We start from the raw sequence: 19,771 nt of genomic DNA on the forward strand, positions 1-19,771 counted from the left end.
AGGGAGAAACTGTTCCAATGATGTATGTTTTTTGAAAATCTGATATTTTCAGCACTGGATTATGATCAGAGATCTGTTTAAGCTGTCTGCAATGTTTCCTTTGTACTGTATGCCCACGTGTGTGGCTGGGCTTTGGTCCTGTGAGTCTTTTGGTTCATTAATATAGTGCCCACTCTCACATGTTCCCAGGAAATAACAATGGAGGCACAGAAAATGCCACTTATCTCAGAATGAGGTATCTGAGAATCAGTTTCTTAGTATCCATTTGCTAACAGCTCTGCTGTTCTTCTGATGCTGGAGGCCAGCACAAGGGGAGGATGAGGAAGAAGAGGAAAGGTCCCTTGGGTTGGGAAGCTAGTCACAGTGGTAGGACGAGAGGAGAGGAGGGGCCAAAGGAGAAGTGTGGGTGCTGTAACTGGCGTTGAGGCTCTCATGCAGGACAGCTTGGTAGATTTGGGGGCCTGGGGCAGTGGTTGTTCAAACTCAGGTTTCTTATAGGTAGAGAGTCAGTTTAAATTTTCACATAATTTAAAATATTGAGTTTAAAATGTTGAACATACACAGTGGCTTCAGGTACTACTGTGGGGTAAATGCTGTTCTGTCCTTAGAGATGTTCGCCGTTTCAGGGGAGGCTGTTAATCTAATGAAAATCATAATTATGCTCATGTGGCATGGTCTGACAATTTAATCCTGTTAGGATTTTATTCAGTAAATATGGGGCTAATAGTGCCTTACGTACTTACAGATGTATGTAGCATGAATAGCTTTGGGGTGAGAAGCAACCATGTGTTTTGAAACAGCAAATTCTGCATTCAGTTGGGCCTTATTTGTAAAGAAAAAAATGTTTGGAACCTTGCAGTGTTTTATTGCCATGCAAAAGATTGAGCACTTTGATATGTTGCATACTGAGCTAAGTCATTAGAAAAAGAACTTTTATCACAGTTATTTAGGGTAGAATCTAAAATAACGAATCTTTTTATTTGCTGTTTTCTTCAGCTGCCGGTGAAGTTTGCAATTACATTAGTGAGTTAAATGAAACTATAAGAGCAGATCAGGAAATTGCAGAATTTGGTAGTGAAGCCACTATATCTGTATTATCTGCATTTTGGAGTCTTCAAAAAAATGTAACTTTCAAACTACCTGTGGTCGAAAGCTGTTTTAAAGAGAGATCATTAGTTTGAATCCCTGTGTTCCGACAAAGGGCTTGGAGCACATTCACTGTGTATATGTGGCCACTGCTCTGATTTCCTTTGCAATGAATTTAGTTTGCTCACCCTGAAGTTACCCTACAGACTGAATAAACCTGTGCCAGGAAAGAGGGAAATTGTACTTCATAGTTTCACTCCTGCTTTCAATCAACATGTTAATTTTTACACAGGCAATGCTAGCATGACTTCTTCCATATGAGGTTTGCTGTTATGACAGAGATAAGGAAGAAATTCTTTACTGTAAGGGTGGTGAGGCACTGGAATGGGTTGCCCAGGGAGGTTGTGAATGCTCCATCCCTGGCGGTGTTCAAGGCCAGCTTGGACAAAGCCTTGGGTGACATGCTTTATTGTGAGGTGTCCCTGCCCATGGCAGGGGGGTTGGAACTAGATGATCTTAAGGTCCTTTCCAATAGATGATCTTAAGGTCCTTTCCAAGCCTAACTATTCTGTGATTCTATGATTTAAAAGAAGGGAAGGACCTGAGACCCCAGCATTGTTTCTCTTGGTCATGGTACTAAGACTGAGAAAGAAATTGGAGTTTGCGGTGTAAATGCAGAAGACATCCTCAGGTTTCCTCTGAGAGACAATCTGGCCAACCAATGGAGATAGTATTGCATTTCCCAAAGTGCTCTCTCACAGTCTTAGCAGTGTGTTTGAATGTATACATCATAAAGCATATACCTTCCTTATTTGAAGTTTTGAGATATGTGTCTTGTCCAGTGTCTATTCTCTCTTAATATGTTGATGCCACATGGCATTGAGGAAAACTTGGAGTTTTATGTACACAGCAGAAAATTTTTGTAAATGGACATATCTATGGTCAGGGGGAGATGTTTTAGCTCTTTTTAAAAAAAATTGTTCTATAAAATGCTAAAGGTGAAAGAAAAGGTTGGGGTCCATTTTATAGTCCTAGCAAATATTTATAGTTCTAGCAAAACCTACAATAAATGCATATGTGTAGTTATCTTATGTACTCTTACCCATATGACTTAGCACAGAGTTAGACTGAATTTGACTGCCAGGTAGCAAAGATGTTATTGTCCTATAGTATCAACATATACCAAAAGTACATATGGTATACATCCTGCTTTGTAAGTAATCTCCAGGCATTTATTCGGCAGTCATGTTATCAACTTCATAGCTGTTCTTCTAGTGAGAGTGTTTTACATCCACTTGTAGTGACTGGTGGAGAGAGAGGATTGAAAAAAGAAATCCATTAAAGCAGTAGTAGTAAACAGTGAATGGGAGTTAGTCCAAAAAGTAAAAAATAAGGGTACATGCATAGCAGGTTGAAATAAGTTAATGCTGGCAGCATAGAGAATAATATTTGCTTTGAATATATTTCACTTTTACTTGAGTTTTTAACTTCATTTTCTTGTTCACTATCTGGGGCTCTGTCCAAATCAAACAGGAATCATCCAGACTGGGATGAGTCAGGGACTCGCATTTCAGCCTTGCAGATTTAACATTAACTGTACTTCCAGAGTTTTCTGGGGTTTTAGTACAGCACTTTCTGTGAATGATGGGATGCTTCCAAATCTGTATAAAGGAGGCAGTTCACACCTGCCATTCCCGTAAGTGCTTAATTTCACATGACTAGATGAGTAGTCATCTTTGTCACCTGTCAAAATGAGTCTGTCTCAAACCATACTATATGCCATCTGTGTGGGCTTTATCTCCGTTATTAATTCAGGACATTTGAGTGATACACCAGCCATTGAGATGGAGTCTGCGTAGCGGCAGTGTCTTTAAATGCATAAGGTGTGCCAAGTGTACTGCAAGTTGCAATAGTATTTTTTTGCTCTTTTGCTTTGACTTTTCACGTCAGCTTGGTGTTTATATTCCTTAACCTCATTGAAGCTGATACCCTACAGATGGCTCCTCAAATGTGACCTGCCACAGCACATAGATACGTATTACAGTAAAACTACTAATTTGCTTTTCTTTTTTCCATATTGTTCTTTTTTTCCTCTGAGTGCACTGAATGTTTTTGAGCATTGTGCATAAGCTCAAGTTTTGAATAAGCTAGAGAGTTAGCTGATTTGAAATGTGTTTAAGAAGGGAATAATATGCACATGTTCTTCAATGGCAAATAAAAGCGCAGCATGATTTCAGGAATTAAAAGGCCTATAGGATATGTATTTGCTGTATTTCTAGTATTATTTTTGTCGTTTTCATAGACTTCTATGTTTGAAAGCACCAATTAAAAGCTGTTGATTTGACCAGAAAAAAATGAAAACTGTGGCATACATTTAAATAAATGAATAGTTAAGCCCCTGACCTCTTATTACTGAGAGTCCTGTAGTGTTTTGTAGTCGGTGGACCATGCAACTTTGCCTTGCTGTAATTACATAGTTCTCTCTATGCAAACTGTGTTTGTCTTGCTAGCAGTAAAATTGAAAGAAATCTCAGATACTAAGGAGAGGATGAGAGGGGCGGTTACATCTGTGCTCCTGAAAAAAGTGGGTGAATGGGAAGGGGTGCTTGCTATTTCCTTTGGTATTATGCTAAATGTTTTTTCATCTATGGAGGCTGTGTGTGCATCTTTGCTTACACTGTGTGTTACTATTTTTTTTTGGGGAGGGAGGATGTACTAAAATACTGTCTCCTGTTCTTCCTCTTAAAGTATTCGTTGTCTTTGGGGTTTCCAAATGTAGCACATCTTGAAATTGCTCCTTAAGACATAGTGTCATGGGAACTTTGTCAGAGGTTAACTCATCCCAGAGCGAATGTGTAAGTGAATATTATGAGGTTAGGAAAGGGATGAATCTCTGCTGTGCTTTGCAATACGTTTTGTCACACCACTTTCTCTAATCTAGATTTTGAAGATCTCAGACTCAGCAATCCTAATGTCCAGAAATGCTTGGTGATATGTTTGCTTCCAGGTGGTGGAATATAATTTGGCTTAATGAATGTCAGAATAAGAAGATAAGAACTCATCTTAACCTTCCTAAGTGTTTTTCTGTTGTATTTATGAATCTAAGGTGTTCTCAAAAACAATTTTATTGCATTTAGAACTTTGATGAAAAATGAAGGTGTGCTCTCAGGAAGTATTGAAGAGAATATTTGTTGTAGTGGGAATCAGGGTCCGTCCTTTGTAACACTAGTAGAAAAATACTTTGGGAAACAGAGAAAGAATTGCTTTTATTTAATGCAAGATTCAGTTCTCCATCAACATAGAATATTTTATGCAGGTATCTAGTCTTCTGCTGTATTTAATAATTTGTTCATAAAAATTATGTTCCAAAAAGGGGTTAACGTTAAGTAGCACAATGCTTGACCAGTTATAGCTGTGCATGTTATCTGTACCTTAATTATGCTTTGCTCATATGAATATTTCTCTTGCTTACTAGGTATCACAAGAATTAATAGCATTTAAATGCAGACAGATCCATGATCAATTTCGTGTTGAGTGTCAGGTTGTCTGTCAAGTACTTATAATAGTGTCTCATCCTAGCAGACATCTGGAGCTGTGGCTTACTTCATGTGTGGTTTACTAGCAGAAAACAAAAATCACCGTTAAGTGGTTTGTTTGAAGAACGGGTAGTACATATATGGGAAGCGGCATTTTTGCTAAATAAAGTGGGAATTTTAGCTGTTGCCATGTGCTTCAAGTCATTGAGGTAGAAGCTATTGTCAGATATATAGCTTGCATAGCAAACTGTGCCATCTTCTTTGAACATTTCTGCCTTCATTGAAACAAGATCTCACTTTCCTAGTTATTTATATTATAATAAGTAAGATTCTACCAACCACTCTCCTTGCTGTTCTGAAAGATTCTATTTAGTTCAGTTGCATAAACCCTTTTGTTTTCTTTGATAGATGAGCTGTCACATTCACTGTGCTTTGCAACATCATCTACATAATCTTCAGTAAGACTGCTTGCTTCATTAGGCTTTGGCATTTGCTTAAAAAAAAGTTTGGGTTTTTTTTGAGGTGATTATTCTTTAAAAATTGGAAAAAGGAAATACAATGTGTTCTCAGAACTTTAATAAGATTGTACACATAACAATATTGACTTTGGGTTTCTGTACTATTATGAATTGAGGAAAAGATATAAAATCTCTTCTACCCAGTCTTTAAATTCAGTTACTTTAGTTACGTTAAATGTGCAAGAAGTATTGAAGAATGCAAATTCTATCATGCAATTTTGTCATTATGGCTTAGAATTTTTTTTCTGTTTAGCTATGAAAATTACCTCAGCTCAGAGAAAGAGGTAGCACTTGCCTAAAGGTTTAGATTTTGATTAAAACTTCCCACTATTTTTCTTCTACTGTAACCTGCTAAATCAGATGCTATCTTAGGTATTGTACTTCCTTGTTTGAAACAGGAACAATAGGGAGGCTTCCTGGCACTGCTCTGTCTCAGTGCAGCTGAACTCTGGTGGGCTGTGCATTCATTCTGTGACTTCCTTCTGCACAGAAACCATCAATTCTTTATTGTGTGAGATTCTCATTTTTGAGGGGGCGAACATATGCATGGTATGGATGAATCTAGCTATCCGGTTCACTCAAGAATGTTTCTGAAGACGAAAATGTAGTGTGACAGTCCTACTCGACTGTTGCATGTGCCTCTATATGCTTTAATTAATTGTCAATTATCGTAAAGTATGAATGAGATGAAGAGTTATTTAAAGATGCAGTTTGCTGGTGCAATAAATCACCTTTTTAAGCAACTTCCCAATATGTGTTTCTAATACATACTGCAAAAAGGAGTATTAATTTACTTCTGGAAAAAAAAATATTTCATTTGAGGAATGCTTAATGGTGAGAAATTAGCACCATGGAGAAAATGAAAAGGTGTGTATTTTCTAGCACATCAGAATTAATCATTTCACAAGGAATTAGGATTAGCTGTTTGGTTGGCTGGCTTTAAGTCAGTAAACCGTGACTCTAGCCATTAATTAAATGCACTTTTAACCTTAAAGTGAATCTGTTTATTGGAACTGGACACACAGCACTCTGAAGCTCTACAAAGTCTCTTTAGAATTGTAATGATGGCTGCAGCAGCAACAGTTAACAGCTTTCATCTGAAAGCACTGAACCATTTACTGCATGTTTCTAACCACACAACTTCCATCAGTTTTTGTGGAACTGAAAATGTACAATACCTTGAGGAAATCAGTGTGGTGCTATTAATGCTGAATGTGTTGCTTAATCAGCTGTGATTTGGTGACACTCTTGCAGAAACTCAGATGTTTCATGTAGGTTCATGTCTCCATAGAGGCTGAGTGATGAACAATAAGCATTTATCCTATGTAGATGCTGATGCTTTACATTTTACCTGATGTAAAGTCCTACTGTAGTACTGGAAGCAGGCTGCAATAGGGATACCAGTTTTTTTATCCCCAAGTATTTTGGCAACCCAGGTTAGGATAGCTGCACTGGAAATTGCTATTTTTACCAGATAACTGCAAAAAATTGTACTCTGCAAAGAGGCTCTTTCTGTTCTTTGATATACCATGTATATCCATGTTAGGAGTCATATTTTGGAGAGAGACGTGTACTTGTTAACTGAGAGAAGAGTTCTTGATGTTTCTGTGTTTAAAAATCAGGTAGTAATTATTTGGTGCTGTGCATTTCCTTGTTTGTGCACTGCCTTGTGGGAAGAGATGCCACAAACTTCAACTGAAGCTTTGAACTATGAAATATAGTATTGTGTTGTGGTGTTGTTTGAATGTCATTTATTTGGGTTTGGGTTCTTTGTTTTGTGTGGGGTTTTTTGTTGTTTTTTTTGTCTGTTTGGTTTTTGTTTTTATTTTTGCAAGATCTCTTGTTAGCCTGTTCTAATTTTTAGTAAAAGAAGATGTGGCATGTAGATGTAGATGTTTTTTGTATGGCTTTTTTTGTTTTTTTAGGAGATTAAGCTTAACAGATAGCCATGAGGGAGAAGAATTTCTTAGCTAGCTACCATTGTCTGTTTTATGAGGTTGGAAGCAGTAGAGAGATCCCACACCTAGGAGAACAGCTGGGAACAGCTAGGGCTGAGCATATGGCTCTCACGGCTAGTTTTTCTATCAACAAATCATGGCTTGCAGTCTGGTTTATATCCACTTCTAAGGGTGGCCTGAGCTAATACCAGCTTTTTGTTTGGTAATGTAGAAGACATTTTTCCCGTATGACAAAACAGATTTTTGTGCTCCATCTGGCACCCGAAGATTTGATTTTAAGGTTCAAATTACATTGGTCAGAATTGTGTGGACTTCTAACTGCTCCAGTATGACCTCAGTTTATCTTTATGCTAAGCTTGCCCATCATACGGCTTCATTATATCTCTTCCACTTCATACATAGATGAGGGGGAGGCATTGCCTTCCAGCCCATGTCCTTGGGGAAGTTTGCCATTATACATCCTACACCTTCTTAGGGTTTTACAACCACATTACCCATGGAGGGTGGGAAGCAGGGAAAAGGTTCCCTGTTCATTAGTTTTAACAAAACTGTTATGAGCTTTCCAGGCTTGATCAGACTGTGTCATCGTTGCCATGCCTGCATCTCTACATCACATCTGTTCCTGAACTGTACTGCAGCACAGGAATTTATAAAATGGACTGCAGCCACTTGATTTTTATCCAGACCATGCTGTCGGTGGCATTACTGGGCCTCTGAAACACAACAGTCAGTAGACACCCCTCATGACATATCCCAAACTAACATCTGCCACAGGGAAAGAAGTTTTGAGGGAGTGCCATTTTGTCATGTTTCCATATGGATGAGGGTTTCTTTGGGCTTCACTGCTGGCAGAGGACAAAATCCTTTTACTGGGAAGCAAGTTATTCACATCATTGTGACTCAAACATAAGGCAGAATTCAAATACTGGATTTTTGCCTACTTCAGGTTAGGGAAAGGAATCTTTGTCTGAACAGCTTTCTAGTGCTGACATAAAGATGCACAGATATTGATGTTTATTGTCTCTATGATTCTCTGTGGTTGCGCATGGTGTCATTACAAACAGGAGTGATTTTCTGGTTAGGTGGTTAAACTTGTGTATTGTAATTGCTAGGATAAAATACACTGACTAGATAAAAATCTTTCTGGGTATGTGCCTTGTGTTCTGATGTACTCCAGCTGCTAAGAACCGGGAAAAAAAATATTTCCTATGTGTTCAGTATACTGAAGGGTATTTTACATACATTGTTAGATTCCAAATGTATGTGGCTTTTATTTTTTGTAAAGTCAGCTTAAACCAAATTGTGCTACTTTTTGACCTTTTCATTCCTACATGAAATGTCATTTTTGTGTAGAGCTTCCCTTAGTTCATAGATTCTTAGATTCCAGGGGATAAAAGGAAAAGGGAATCAGCTGGTTCCATCATGATTAAAGACAGAAATTTTCTTTCACAGTCATACAATTTCAGAAAGTTGTTCATTTATTGTTTCCAGATGGAAATAAAATTCTATATGGCATTTTTCCTTCTAACTGAAATATGTAATTATATTTAGTAATGCAAAGCACTTTGTAAAAGAAAAATTAAAAACCAACAGGAAACAGATGTTAAGCTTAGAATGTTGAGACACTGTGAAGTACAGTTATGTGTTAGCCCATGATGTCCTTCAAGTTCTCTCTGGGATATTAACTAATAGTTTTATTAAGTGATGAAATCTAGTATTCTGTGTGCAGTCTGTGGCATGGGAAAATCTGTCAGCATTGACTAAGTATGATTGTTTGGTACATAGCTGTAACTTAATCAAACCTATGTGTTGAAGTACTTCAGTGTTGTTTTAGGTGTAGGGAGAATAAAAGATAAGACTGGAACGCTCTTACCTTAAAGTGCTGTGTTAGAGTGTGATATTTATATCTGAACACTACAAGTTTTGGTAGATGGATTCATCCAGAATCCTGAGGTAATCATGAAAAACTTTTACTTAGTTTGTTATTCTCTTTTCCTTCTGAACTGCTCACTCCGAGTTTCTGGTTATGAAAGATAAATTTAAGAACACCAGTGGTACTGAAAAGTGAATGACAGCGGGTCATCAGATGTTTCTGTCTTGTGTTTGGTTTGTGTTCATAATTTGTGTTCATAATTTATGCTCTGCTAAATTCACCAAGTTAATAGTTATGATTCTGAAGTACTTGGTAGGAAACCAGTTTATCACTGGGCCTTTGATTCATATCTGTACCTGAAAATAATATACTTAAAGGGAATTCAGTGCTTAAAGCACATGCAGCTTGTTTATGTGGCTTTACATGTAGAAAGTAAGCAAAGAAAGGACTTGGTGCTAGAAAAAGTTGTTTGCAACCTCCTCTTTTCTAGAAGGAACTTTGAGTGTCCAGAACATACCTGAAACCTGTGAGCACAGCAGCTAGGCCAGATGAATGTTTCCAAGTAACGTAATGTGTATTGTATGTGCATTTGATTTCAGGATTCTGCACATTACCATAAGATAAGCAACTAGTGGGTTAAGGGTTGGTTGGGTGTTTTCTTGAGATCCTCTAGGTAGGAAAACACATTTTAGATTTTCAGATTTTGCCTTTTCTTTACGCATTTATTCACTAGGCCAGCTAACTCCAGCTTCCACTGAGAGACAGGTTCATTGCACACAGTCTTTCTGTGCATCAAATTGTATGCTGTCTATTATCAGTATAGTTATTACAGTAATGTTTAGTTTACATACCTGAAATAGGGTAGATATCCCACTGAATAATGTGACCATTTCTCTTAGACATAACAGAGTCTTAGAAACTTTCAAAACTGCTTTCAAAAAATTATGTGAAAGAGTTCAGGTTTTGTATGCATGTTTGTCAGGTGAAAGGTGTGTGCTGAAAGAGCATTTTCTCTTCTTGCTCTAAAAGTCAGTGTTTTTAAAAGGTAGGTACCTGAAAATTAAAAAGCATGAGGATGTTTACTGTCTCATTGAACAATCTAGGCCAGTCTTACAGAAATGCAGACAGAAAATCTAGATGCGTGACTAATATTGCCGATTAATGGTCTGGAAAGAATTTGTAAAGAGTTGCAATTTAAAACTTAAGTCTGGCAGCAGTATGTGTTGTCAGGCAGAGTATCTATGCTGTCAAAGAAAATAGGAAAAATAGCAAAATAGCGTGGGTGAGCCTGACTGGGGTGTGCAGGAGACACATAGCAGAAGAGCAGGTACTGCAGTGCTTGATCCCAGCCCAAGTCCTGTATGTTCAGTGCACAGGGAGAAAGGGTAAATCTGAAGTTAAAATTTGCTTGGGCATGTAAATATGATTCTTTGTCCAAGTTCACTTATATTTTGCAGGGTAAAGATTAACAGGACAGATTGTACCATATTCCGTTCAATCTAGATGCTGTTTTTTTCTCAACTTCTAAAAATATTTAAACTTTCTTGTTAGACTCTATGTCCTTTATTGTGTAAATAATAGAAATGAAATAAATGTGACCACCTCACATATATTCCATGAGATGCAAATATTCTCCACCTCATGTTCCATCACCCTGCCAAGCCTCAGTTGGGGGTTTGGTTTGACTTTGATTTGGGGGTTTGTTTGCATCTTGCTATTGCCTTTACTTTGTTTTCTTTCTGATCCTTTGTACAAAATGTTTAACATTCTCTGTCTCTTTTGAAGCTGCCACTCTGCTTTTACCTGCTTCCTGATTATCTACAAAATATATAGATGGCTATTTTGTAGCCAAACACTTAATACCTGGAGAATATTCTTTGAAATAGCACAGGTAGCATATTTTAGACCAGTATCAGAGCATGTTTGCAAATGGCCAGGTATACCTTTATTAGCAGATAGCTAAGTTTAAGGGTACTCCAGTTAGAGACATTTTCTATTGGTATCTTGAGAACTTACTTGACTCTGACAAGAAAGCAGCTAACCCTTGCCATCTTCTGAAATTAAAACAGCCGCTCTCTGAAAAGCACTATCATAATACTTTGCCTCTGAAATTTTCTCTTAATTGAATAACCAATACTGTGTAGGGAATGACATCCCTACCCCAAACAAAATGCAGTCCCATAGCTTTTCTTACTTGGTTTAAAACCAAAAATGTTTCCAAGTATTTTCACCTGTCCCTGCTGTTTCAAACTGGGCCACTGCAACTCAGTATTGTTTCGATTTCAGAAGTATGACTACTGATACCTATCCGGCATGTTAACTTAAAGGAGTTTTGCATGTTGTTTTCCTAATGTTTGAAAACTTTTTCTTCTCTTTAAATACCTCTTAGGAAATGGCGAAGATTCTCAATCATCCAAGGGTGTATGCTTTTCTGCATATACCTGTCCAGTCAGCCTCTGACAGTGTGCTTATGGACATGAAAAGAGAATACTGTGTAGCAGACTTCAAACAAGTAGTGGATTTCCTTAAAGCAAAGTAAGTCTACTAATATTTGAGAAAATAACAGTGTTGGGGTTTTTGCAATGTCAAGAACATGTGGCTGAAAACAGAATTACTAGCAACTTCATAATTAAGGTATGAAAAGAATGAACTGCTTTAAGCTTTCAAAGTCTGAGTTTTCTGTAAGCCCCTTGATGTGGTTTGCCCCTTTGCTTGAGCTTTTATAAGCATCTTAAATCTCTGCATGACATGCTTTTAATTTGTCAATATATTCCTAATCTTTTTCAAATAAAGCATTCTGAAAATTATGTTTTATACTTAAAGTCCTATATATAGACTGCTTGAAGTTGATGTTATTGAAGTCTTCTTTAATGTGGCTTTTGAGCATTGTATATTTTGTGTACTGGAGATGATCCAGCTCCAGCAAATGTGAATGATTGGTTTTGTGGGGTTTTTTTAAATAATATTTTTGTCCTGTAGCTGGTGTACGTTTACGTCAATATAGTAATACTCTAATCTTCCTTATGATTTCTAGGATAATTTCAAAATTACTTCCCTTAACAGAGCTAATTTTGAAAAATGAAAAACCGTATCCTTGTGTATTTTTTTATGCTGACCTGAAGATGAAAGTTACTGACCTGCAAAGCTTTTGTAACTACAACTAATAATTTAATATGCAAGGAAATCTCTTCTTAGCTTTTGAAATCTGTTAGTGATGAATTTTGGTGGATATTTCTGTGCTGACTGCCCTAAAAATAGGTGTTTGGAGAATTCTTTCTGTTACTTTGTTTAGCTGCTTTCTCTCTCTTTTTGTTTGGATTTTTTTTCCTTGTTTTTTTTTTTTTTGTATGCTTGTTTTAATGAATTAAAGGTGGTGGAGTTGTACCTTTGACTCTTCAATTGCATTAAAATACTTGAACTTAGAAGAATCAAATTTTCATGATTTGTTTTTAATGATCAATGAAAAATACAGCAGTTTAGCTATGTAAGATGTCATGGAAGAGGTGTGTGGGAACTATGATACCTAAGAAAGAAAAGCAAATTGCAACACAATATAAATGGTTTTGCAAACTGTATTTGTAGCTTATAGGACATTCGTATACATCTAGGACAACTCATGGAAATGGAGCTGCTTGTCTTCATACAGGTTGATTGGACATTAATTTTCCACCCTAAACACTACACATGAATTCTTGGCACTTAATTTTCATGTGACTGTGGGTCAGTGTTAGTTTTTAATTGACAGATACATTGTTTTCCCACATATCTTCAGTGGGAACTGTGTCAGTTTGTGTCTTAGTTGACTTGAAGTTACTCATTATTCCCTTCAGTAGTTTTAGCTTTGGCAGCTAATGTTGTAACAGCAGCTGGATTTTTGATAACCAAGTATAGCTGGCACATGTTGGGGCATATGAGAATTTATTAAATCATTCAGCGCTTGCCACGGAAAAGAGTGAATTACTTAATATCCAAATTTAAAACAGCTGGTCATTGAATATACAGTAATCTATGACATATGTCTTTTTCCACAGGTTTTTTGGTAGTGAATTTAACAAGGAAGAAATAATTGGTTTGCTGTCTTAATTTTAAAGAATAATAAACTTTATTTATCCTGCTTATTAAGAAACTACCAATTTATCTAGTAGCTTCTGTTAGAAAAAGAGTCTCCAAATATTAAGATGGAAAATTCTTTGTACCATATGGCAACAGGATGAGGAAGCTATGCAAGGCAAAGAAAATGTTTTGGATATTTCAACATGTGCACGTCTGTAAAATTCAATTTTTCCTTCTTTTGCATTTGAGAGCATAGTGTCTTCATTTTTACACTCTGCTCTTACGGCAGCAGCCAGCTATTACATTCCCATATAGATATTCCTATAAAGATCTCAGCAAAAAAGTTTGCTGGGGCTTTACATTGTTACAGATAACTCCAGAGCCTTGAGCCAGAATAGATAAAATTAAATGTGTTTGAACAACTTTAATAGCCAAAAGGGATTATTTTATCAAAAAGGAAAAATAAACAAAAGTAGAATCTCCTGTATCTTTCTCTGTTGCTGGGGCCATAAAGTCATCTAGAAGCTTCCTATGCAAAATGTACAGGGTCTTATCTGTAAACTCCAAATGGCGCCTTTGTCTCTAAAAATGACATCTTCTCTGATAGTATCTTCACCTAAACCTCTATTAAACCAATAATTTTATAGGCTGACCTGCTGAATAATGAAAGCCACATAAACATCAAGGAATTACATGTTATCGGTTAAGTGTTTGACGATTTGAGTTCAAATATATAAGTGAATAAAAATGAATTACAGCAAATAAAAAATGAGGGGAAAAAGGAAAAGAATGAGCCGTGTCATCCTTTTGCTTTTGGAACCCCAAAGATACCAAGCGATTCTCAAATTTTGCTTTTCTTAATCAACCCAACAAAACACTGGGACGTTTTTCTCTCTGAAGGAACAAATACCTTTCCTTGCTCTGGAGAGCCCAGACTGATTGTAGAGGTGTCCTTCTTTGATATTTTGCACTTTTCTGCACTGAAATTTCAGTAAATTCAAGTATTTGGAAAAACACTGTTGGGTAGTTGATATATCTGTAGATTAACTACTGACCTAATATGTGTGTAGATATATATTTATTGAGGATTTATTTGTGAACTAGTCTAGAAAGCAGCAGCTTTCTAGGAAATGAGGATGCACTGATGAACTTAAGAGGTGATCTTGTAGAACGTGTACACACTCTGTAGGAACTAGAGACTGGTGCTCTAGTCTGTTGTCTTTAGGGACTAACACAGTAGTCTGGTGGGACTATTGGCAAGACTGATTCCTGGATGAGGTATTATTTCAGTGTGTTTGCAACTAAATACAGGATCTTTAAAAATTGCTGCTTAGCAAATTTAATCCAGAGATCAACTTAGACTTGCATCAGAAAGTCTTTTAATTGTAGTGTCATTATATCAAAATGTGAGTTGTTTTTCAAGTGTTCTCAACTTTCAAGATTCAGCATAAATTATATTTCTGAAAGGTGATGTTTGTAGTTGCAAAAAGAGCAAGACTGCTTTAATTATCTCCAAGTTTTGGAACTTAATCCCCTGAAATTTACTTTTGCTGATAAAAGCAAACAATTGGAATATATTTTAGTTAAAGCAACCTGAAATCTGAATGTCATATTATGTAATTGCTTGAATAATTAGCAGTGTGAATATGTACCCATTAAGAAATCCAGACTGGTAATGTCTTTTCCAAACAACCTTGTTTGCTATTGTTGACCATGCTATATGGTCTTACATTTCTAGTTTGTGAAGTGATTATGATGTTCATCAAAGTTTATATTAATATTTCCCTATTACTGCCACTTGATAAAAGAATTGTAAACCCACAATTTAGACAGATAAAAATGCAAGGAAATTTAGGGCTAGGCTCAATCATTATACCTTTCTGCTCTGGGAAATAGCATAACGCTGAGGAAAAGCTGGGCTTGCCTTACAATTCATTTTTGCTTGTGTTCCGTGATAAAAGAGTAGTACCAATTGTGGGTGGCTGCTGTTGTTCACTTGAGATTGTCTCATAATTCATACCATAAACATCTGTGCTTTCCAGTGTCATCTGAAAGCCAGCAAACGTGGGCTGCCAGAGGGCAGAGCCACAGCTCTGTTAGGCAGAACGCTATTTCTTTCTTTGTAAAAATCAAACTTTTACTAGTAAGCCTGTCCTAGACTCTGTTACTTTTAGTGGTAATCCAAGCATTGATTTTTGAGCATATGTGGATACATAATCATGTAGATACATGCAGTTGGAAAAAGAAAGTAAAAGACCAAAAGTAAATGAGTGCAGTGGAAAATAAATTACAATCTTGCAAAGAGTTTATTCACACAGGTGTAAATTTGAATTTGAGTTTCCCAGCAAATTACAGACAGATGCTGAATGTTTGAAGAAACTGGAGATATTGTCCAAACTGAGAGAAGGTGCTATATAGTCCATTGGGACAGCTGGCTTCAGGGAGGCTCCCTTCTTCCTTGTTGCTTTACAAAGAGGTAAGCCAGCAGATAGATGGTAACTTCAGCAGCTTCCTAGGCCACCTCTTAATTCTGTTTTTAGGGATTTGGGGGATTCATCAGTAACTGTCTTGTTTTGTTTGATCTGCCTGACTTTTGTCTCTCTTGTTGCAGTTGCAGCCAGGCTGTATCTGTTTGCATGTTTAGACAGGCTGCTTCAAGCTAAAACTGTGTCTGGGAGTAAGGTAGACTGAGCTGCTGTTTCCTCTCAGTCATGCTTGATATCGATGGTAGCCTTAGTTTTTACAGAAATATTTAAGTGTCTGAATGAAACCTTTCATAATCTGCTTCCTCAATACAGTTTTGTCCAGTATGTTTCCGTATGGCTGCTCTTTCCTCTCTGACCAATTTCACAAGCAGTAATTTGTTTACCAGATTCTGGTCTTCTGTTCTGATGTTGTTCTTATTCGGACATCATAACACATAACATAAAAGCTTGTGTAGACAATCAGCTGTTTGTCATGGTCTTTGTCTGTATTTGTTGTACAAGTAAGTGTCTTGCCATCCAGAAATTTTCTGTGTGAAAAATTTCTCTATTTTCCAATAGCTAACTTTTGACTGAAATAATGAACAGGGAAGAAATATCTTCCCAAAAGCTTGTTTCTAAATACTATCGCTTGAATAATTATGAAAATCCACATTTGCAACTGTAAATAATTTCCTTCTGAAAGATGTCCATATAGTAAGCTCCTGAATATTGAGTCCACATCGAAAGATAAACATCTGAACGTGTCATCATTAAATTGCAACTATTTCAGAAAATCTGCAGTTTAGAAACTATCCCAGGTCTTATGGTGGTAGTATTGTCTTTATCACATTATCATGCCAGTTACCTAAACTAAAATTTGAAAGCAATGAATAGAAGAATTTTAAAATAGCCATTTACTATTTTTATATACATTTTTCTATTCACTTTCAAAATGCAGGTAATTATGAAGTAGACTGTAACAGCTCCCTCACTCTTTTTACACCATGAATGTGTTTAATTCTCTTTCTGAAAATGCACTTTTGTTTCTCAGGGAGAAATCGAGCTCATTTTGCAGATGTGCAAATCATGTCCCTAACAAACCGTGACATCTCTTTCAGATTTAGGCTTTTTTTGTAATGGGGTTTAGTACATCTATTCTGGCAATCTGAGTACTGCAATGCAAATGTCATCTGTTTAAAATCATTATGATATTTTCTGCTAAGAAATTGCTGAGTGTATTTGGTACTTATCTGAAATTTAATACCTCAGTCTCTAGACTCTTGTCTTTACTCTGTCATTTGTCTGCATTTGGGGTCTGACCTAATCACTTTACCAAATGTGTGTCTCTTTTTTTGTCTTTTAAATTAATTGTTTTTTAAAAGTACTGAATTAGTACCAAAAAACCTGAAACATGGGGAATTTTCACCAGACAGACATAGCACAAAAGTAGATTAAGTTTGTGTCTAAACTTTACCCTAGGGATTGGTGGTGAAGTCTCTTGTGGACTACAAGCTCCTTTTACTACTGATAGAGCTGGCTTTAGGTGTTGTGAAATTTAAAGTTGGGCTCATATAAAGCAATTGCTAAATTTATAAGTCTTCCTGGCTTGCATTTGATTTGCAAGGTCATGGAAAGAGATATAAGTAGGTGAGAAGTATCAAAGGTGCTCAACACTTGCAGATCCATTAATTTCATTAGGATATTTTTAATATTTAATGATCAACTACCAAAATTTAAAAAGTGTATTCTCCTTCAGTGTTAAATGGGGAGAGACAAACATCAGGCATTCCAGGGTAACTTTTTAGTTCCTTACTGTAACATTACTCTAACCAAGCTGAATATAATTTTAGGAGGGCAGTCTTTCAATTTTGGCTTGTACAGCATTTCTTTGCCCTTTTCTTAGCAAATGCTACAGTACCCTTATTTTCTAGACATTCAGCTTTTCATTTTTTAGAATCTTCCAGAGCTACAAAAAACTACCTTCATAGAATCATAGAATAGTTGACTTTTTCTTACTAGGAGCATTGTTTGTATTCTCATTGTATGAGTTATTTATACTGAAGAGCATACATATAACGGTATAATGCATTATCTGAGGTTTTTAAGACTTTTTATAAGAGTAGTTACTTACATTTTTACTTAGTCATGTACCCAAAAGAGAGTTGGAAATAAAGCCCTTGTATCATTTTTACACTAGATTTTTTATTAATGGCTGTAATGAATTTAAAAGACAAGTATCTTGTTCCCATAAGATGTTAAAAAAAATATAGGTGTTTCACAGTTAAGCTCATTCTTGCTTACCTCTTTCTTCCACTTGTTTCTTCCAGCCAACTGAATTCAGGTTTAAATGAGACGGAAAAATGTTGGGCCTGGAACTGTCCCATAAAGAATGTGACTGAGTCAACTTGGAGGACTCTAGTACCTGTTTTAGTATGGGTATAACTAATTAAAGGAAGTACAAAAATGGGAAATACAGAACAAGAAACCCCAAACCAAGCCAGTGACTCTCTAATACGTGTGGAAAATTAGTGCTAAAAGACCATAGGCAGATCTTTTCAACAGTTTGCAGTGCTCATTTTTCAGAAGCTGTCTTTCTTAAATAGGATCATACTTTTTTTGAGCAAGACACTTAGAGGTTCCATGCATGACAGGGTAACAGTAGTCTTTGTAATAAAAGAGCATTTGTTTTCTGGATATACATATCCTACAACTGTTACCCAAATTCACAGTAAGAGTATGGCAGTAATTCTTATTTTCCTGTGGTTTAGTCAATTATTGTACATCTGTCAGACCGTTGTTCATATGCTAATTACATTTAGCCTGAGGATGTACACATGCAAATACTGAAGTCCAAATTGAGCCATGCAATGTGATGTTAACATAAAGTAATTCTAAATTTACAGACTGCTTTGATGATTAGATAGCACTAAATGTAGCCTCAACCTATTTTTTTGGGGGGGAGGTACTGTTTAGGGAATTATGATTTCAAAATTTCTATATGGTATCTATTTTTTTTTTTAATATGAAGTCTCTTCAGCTTCTTGAGCAATTCTGTTCTGCATGTTCTCCTGTTTAACCAGGATGTAAATGGTGCTCCTCTTTTATAGAATTTTCTTCTAGATAATACATATTTTTCTGCAGGGTTTCTGGCTCTCCTGTTACTGTTCCACTCCTGTAGTAGAAACTAGCTTGTGAAACCTGGAAGTGCTCAAGGTGAGCACAGCTGTCTGAATGGAAGCTTGGTGGGCACCAAGAGCATTCACACTTTGGATGTTTTCAGGGCACAACACTGATGTGTTCTGCCTTGGTAAAAATTGGAGGAATAGTTTTTGAAATGTTTGCTGATTAATGCTGAATAATGAGGTACACCCTTATTAAATGTAAAATTTACTTAGTCTTTTTACTATGCTTGTTGCAGAAACTGTCTTGTTTAATTAAATAGAACTAGTAAAGGTGCTCAGGTGATACTTTCTGTATGCAGTTATGGTTAGGCTTTCCCTTTTCTGGGCAGTCTTACGTACAGTTTTCTTTTGCAAAATCCAAATGAGAGTTAGATGGTGAAGTATGAATTAGTAAAATGCATCCGATTCCCAGTTTCTAAAGTGTAAGAAGATGGTATCTTTTTCTGTTTCCCCCTTGAGGGCATATGAATGGTGAGGTTTTTTTTTTGAATTTCAAAAATATAAATTCTGTAGTATATTTAAAAGGAAGGAATTGTAAGCATTATGATGTATCAGAAATGAGTCTTCTTAAAGCATTTAATATTGATGATTTAAAAATGCTTCTCTTTACTTAGATACTATATTGCTCTAGTATTTTAAAACAAAATAACTAAAATCACTACTTTGTTTTTTCTCCATAATTGTGTTTCAACATCTGGATCAGAACTTAGGATGGAAATAGGGGGGCAGTCTAATCAGTTTTAAAAACAGTAATAAGTTTAATTCATGTTTATTTGCTAAATACTGATTTTACATGTAATTCTCAGTTTTAATTTGTTCCTGCATTTTTAAGCATATCCAAAGCATATGTTAAGATACTCAAGTATTTATTGTGTTAACACACTAGTACACATACAAATCTAAGATGCATCATGTGTACATATTATAGTGCTCTGAAGTAAAAATTCTGATGATGGTATTAAATTTTCAGATTTGATATATTAAAAGAAATTAAGTATTTGTTCATCTACATGTGTACACTTTTCTGATTTTTGGCATTGTACTAGGTATAAATGAATTTTGTAAGCCTTATTGTTTTGATCCAGTAGAACAATATGCCC

The 19,771-nt window shown here is 36.1% G+C and overlaps 1 protein-coding gene across 2 annotated transcripts in view; it reads left to right on the forward strand.

Moving 5' to 3' along the window:
• CDKAL1 (CDK5 regulatory subunit associated protein 1 like 1) overlaps positions 1 to 19,771 on the forward strand; it is a 392,981-nt gene that overhangs the window by 240,048 nt on the left and 133,162 nt on the right. For both annotated transcript variants that reach the window (XM_031049673.2, XM_005149870.3), the window contains one exon: positions 11,361 to 11,506. In XM_031049673.2, coding sequence (XP_030905533.2) covers positions 11,361 to 11,506 — 146 coding nt within the window. The remainder of the gene's footprint in view (positions 1 to 11,360; positions 11,507 to 19,771) is intronic.

The sequence above is a fragment of the Melopsittacus undulatus genome, chromosome 1, assembly GCF_012275295.1.
Source record: "Melopsittacus undulatus isolate bMelUnd1 chromosome 1, bMelUnd1.mat.Z, whole genome shotgun sequence".
Lineage (NCBI taxonomy): Eukaryota > Metazoa > Chordata > Aves > Psittaciformes > Psittaculidae > Melopsittacus > Melopsittacus undulatus.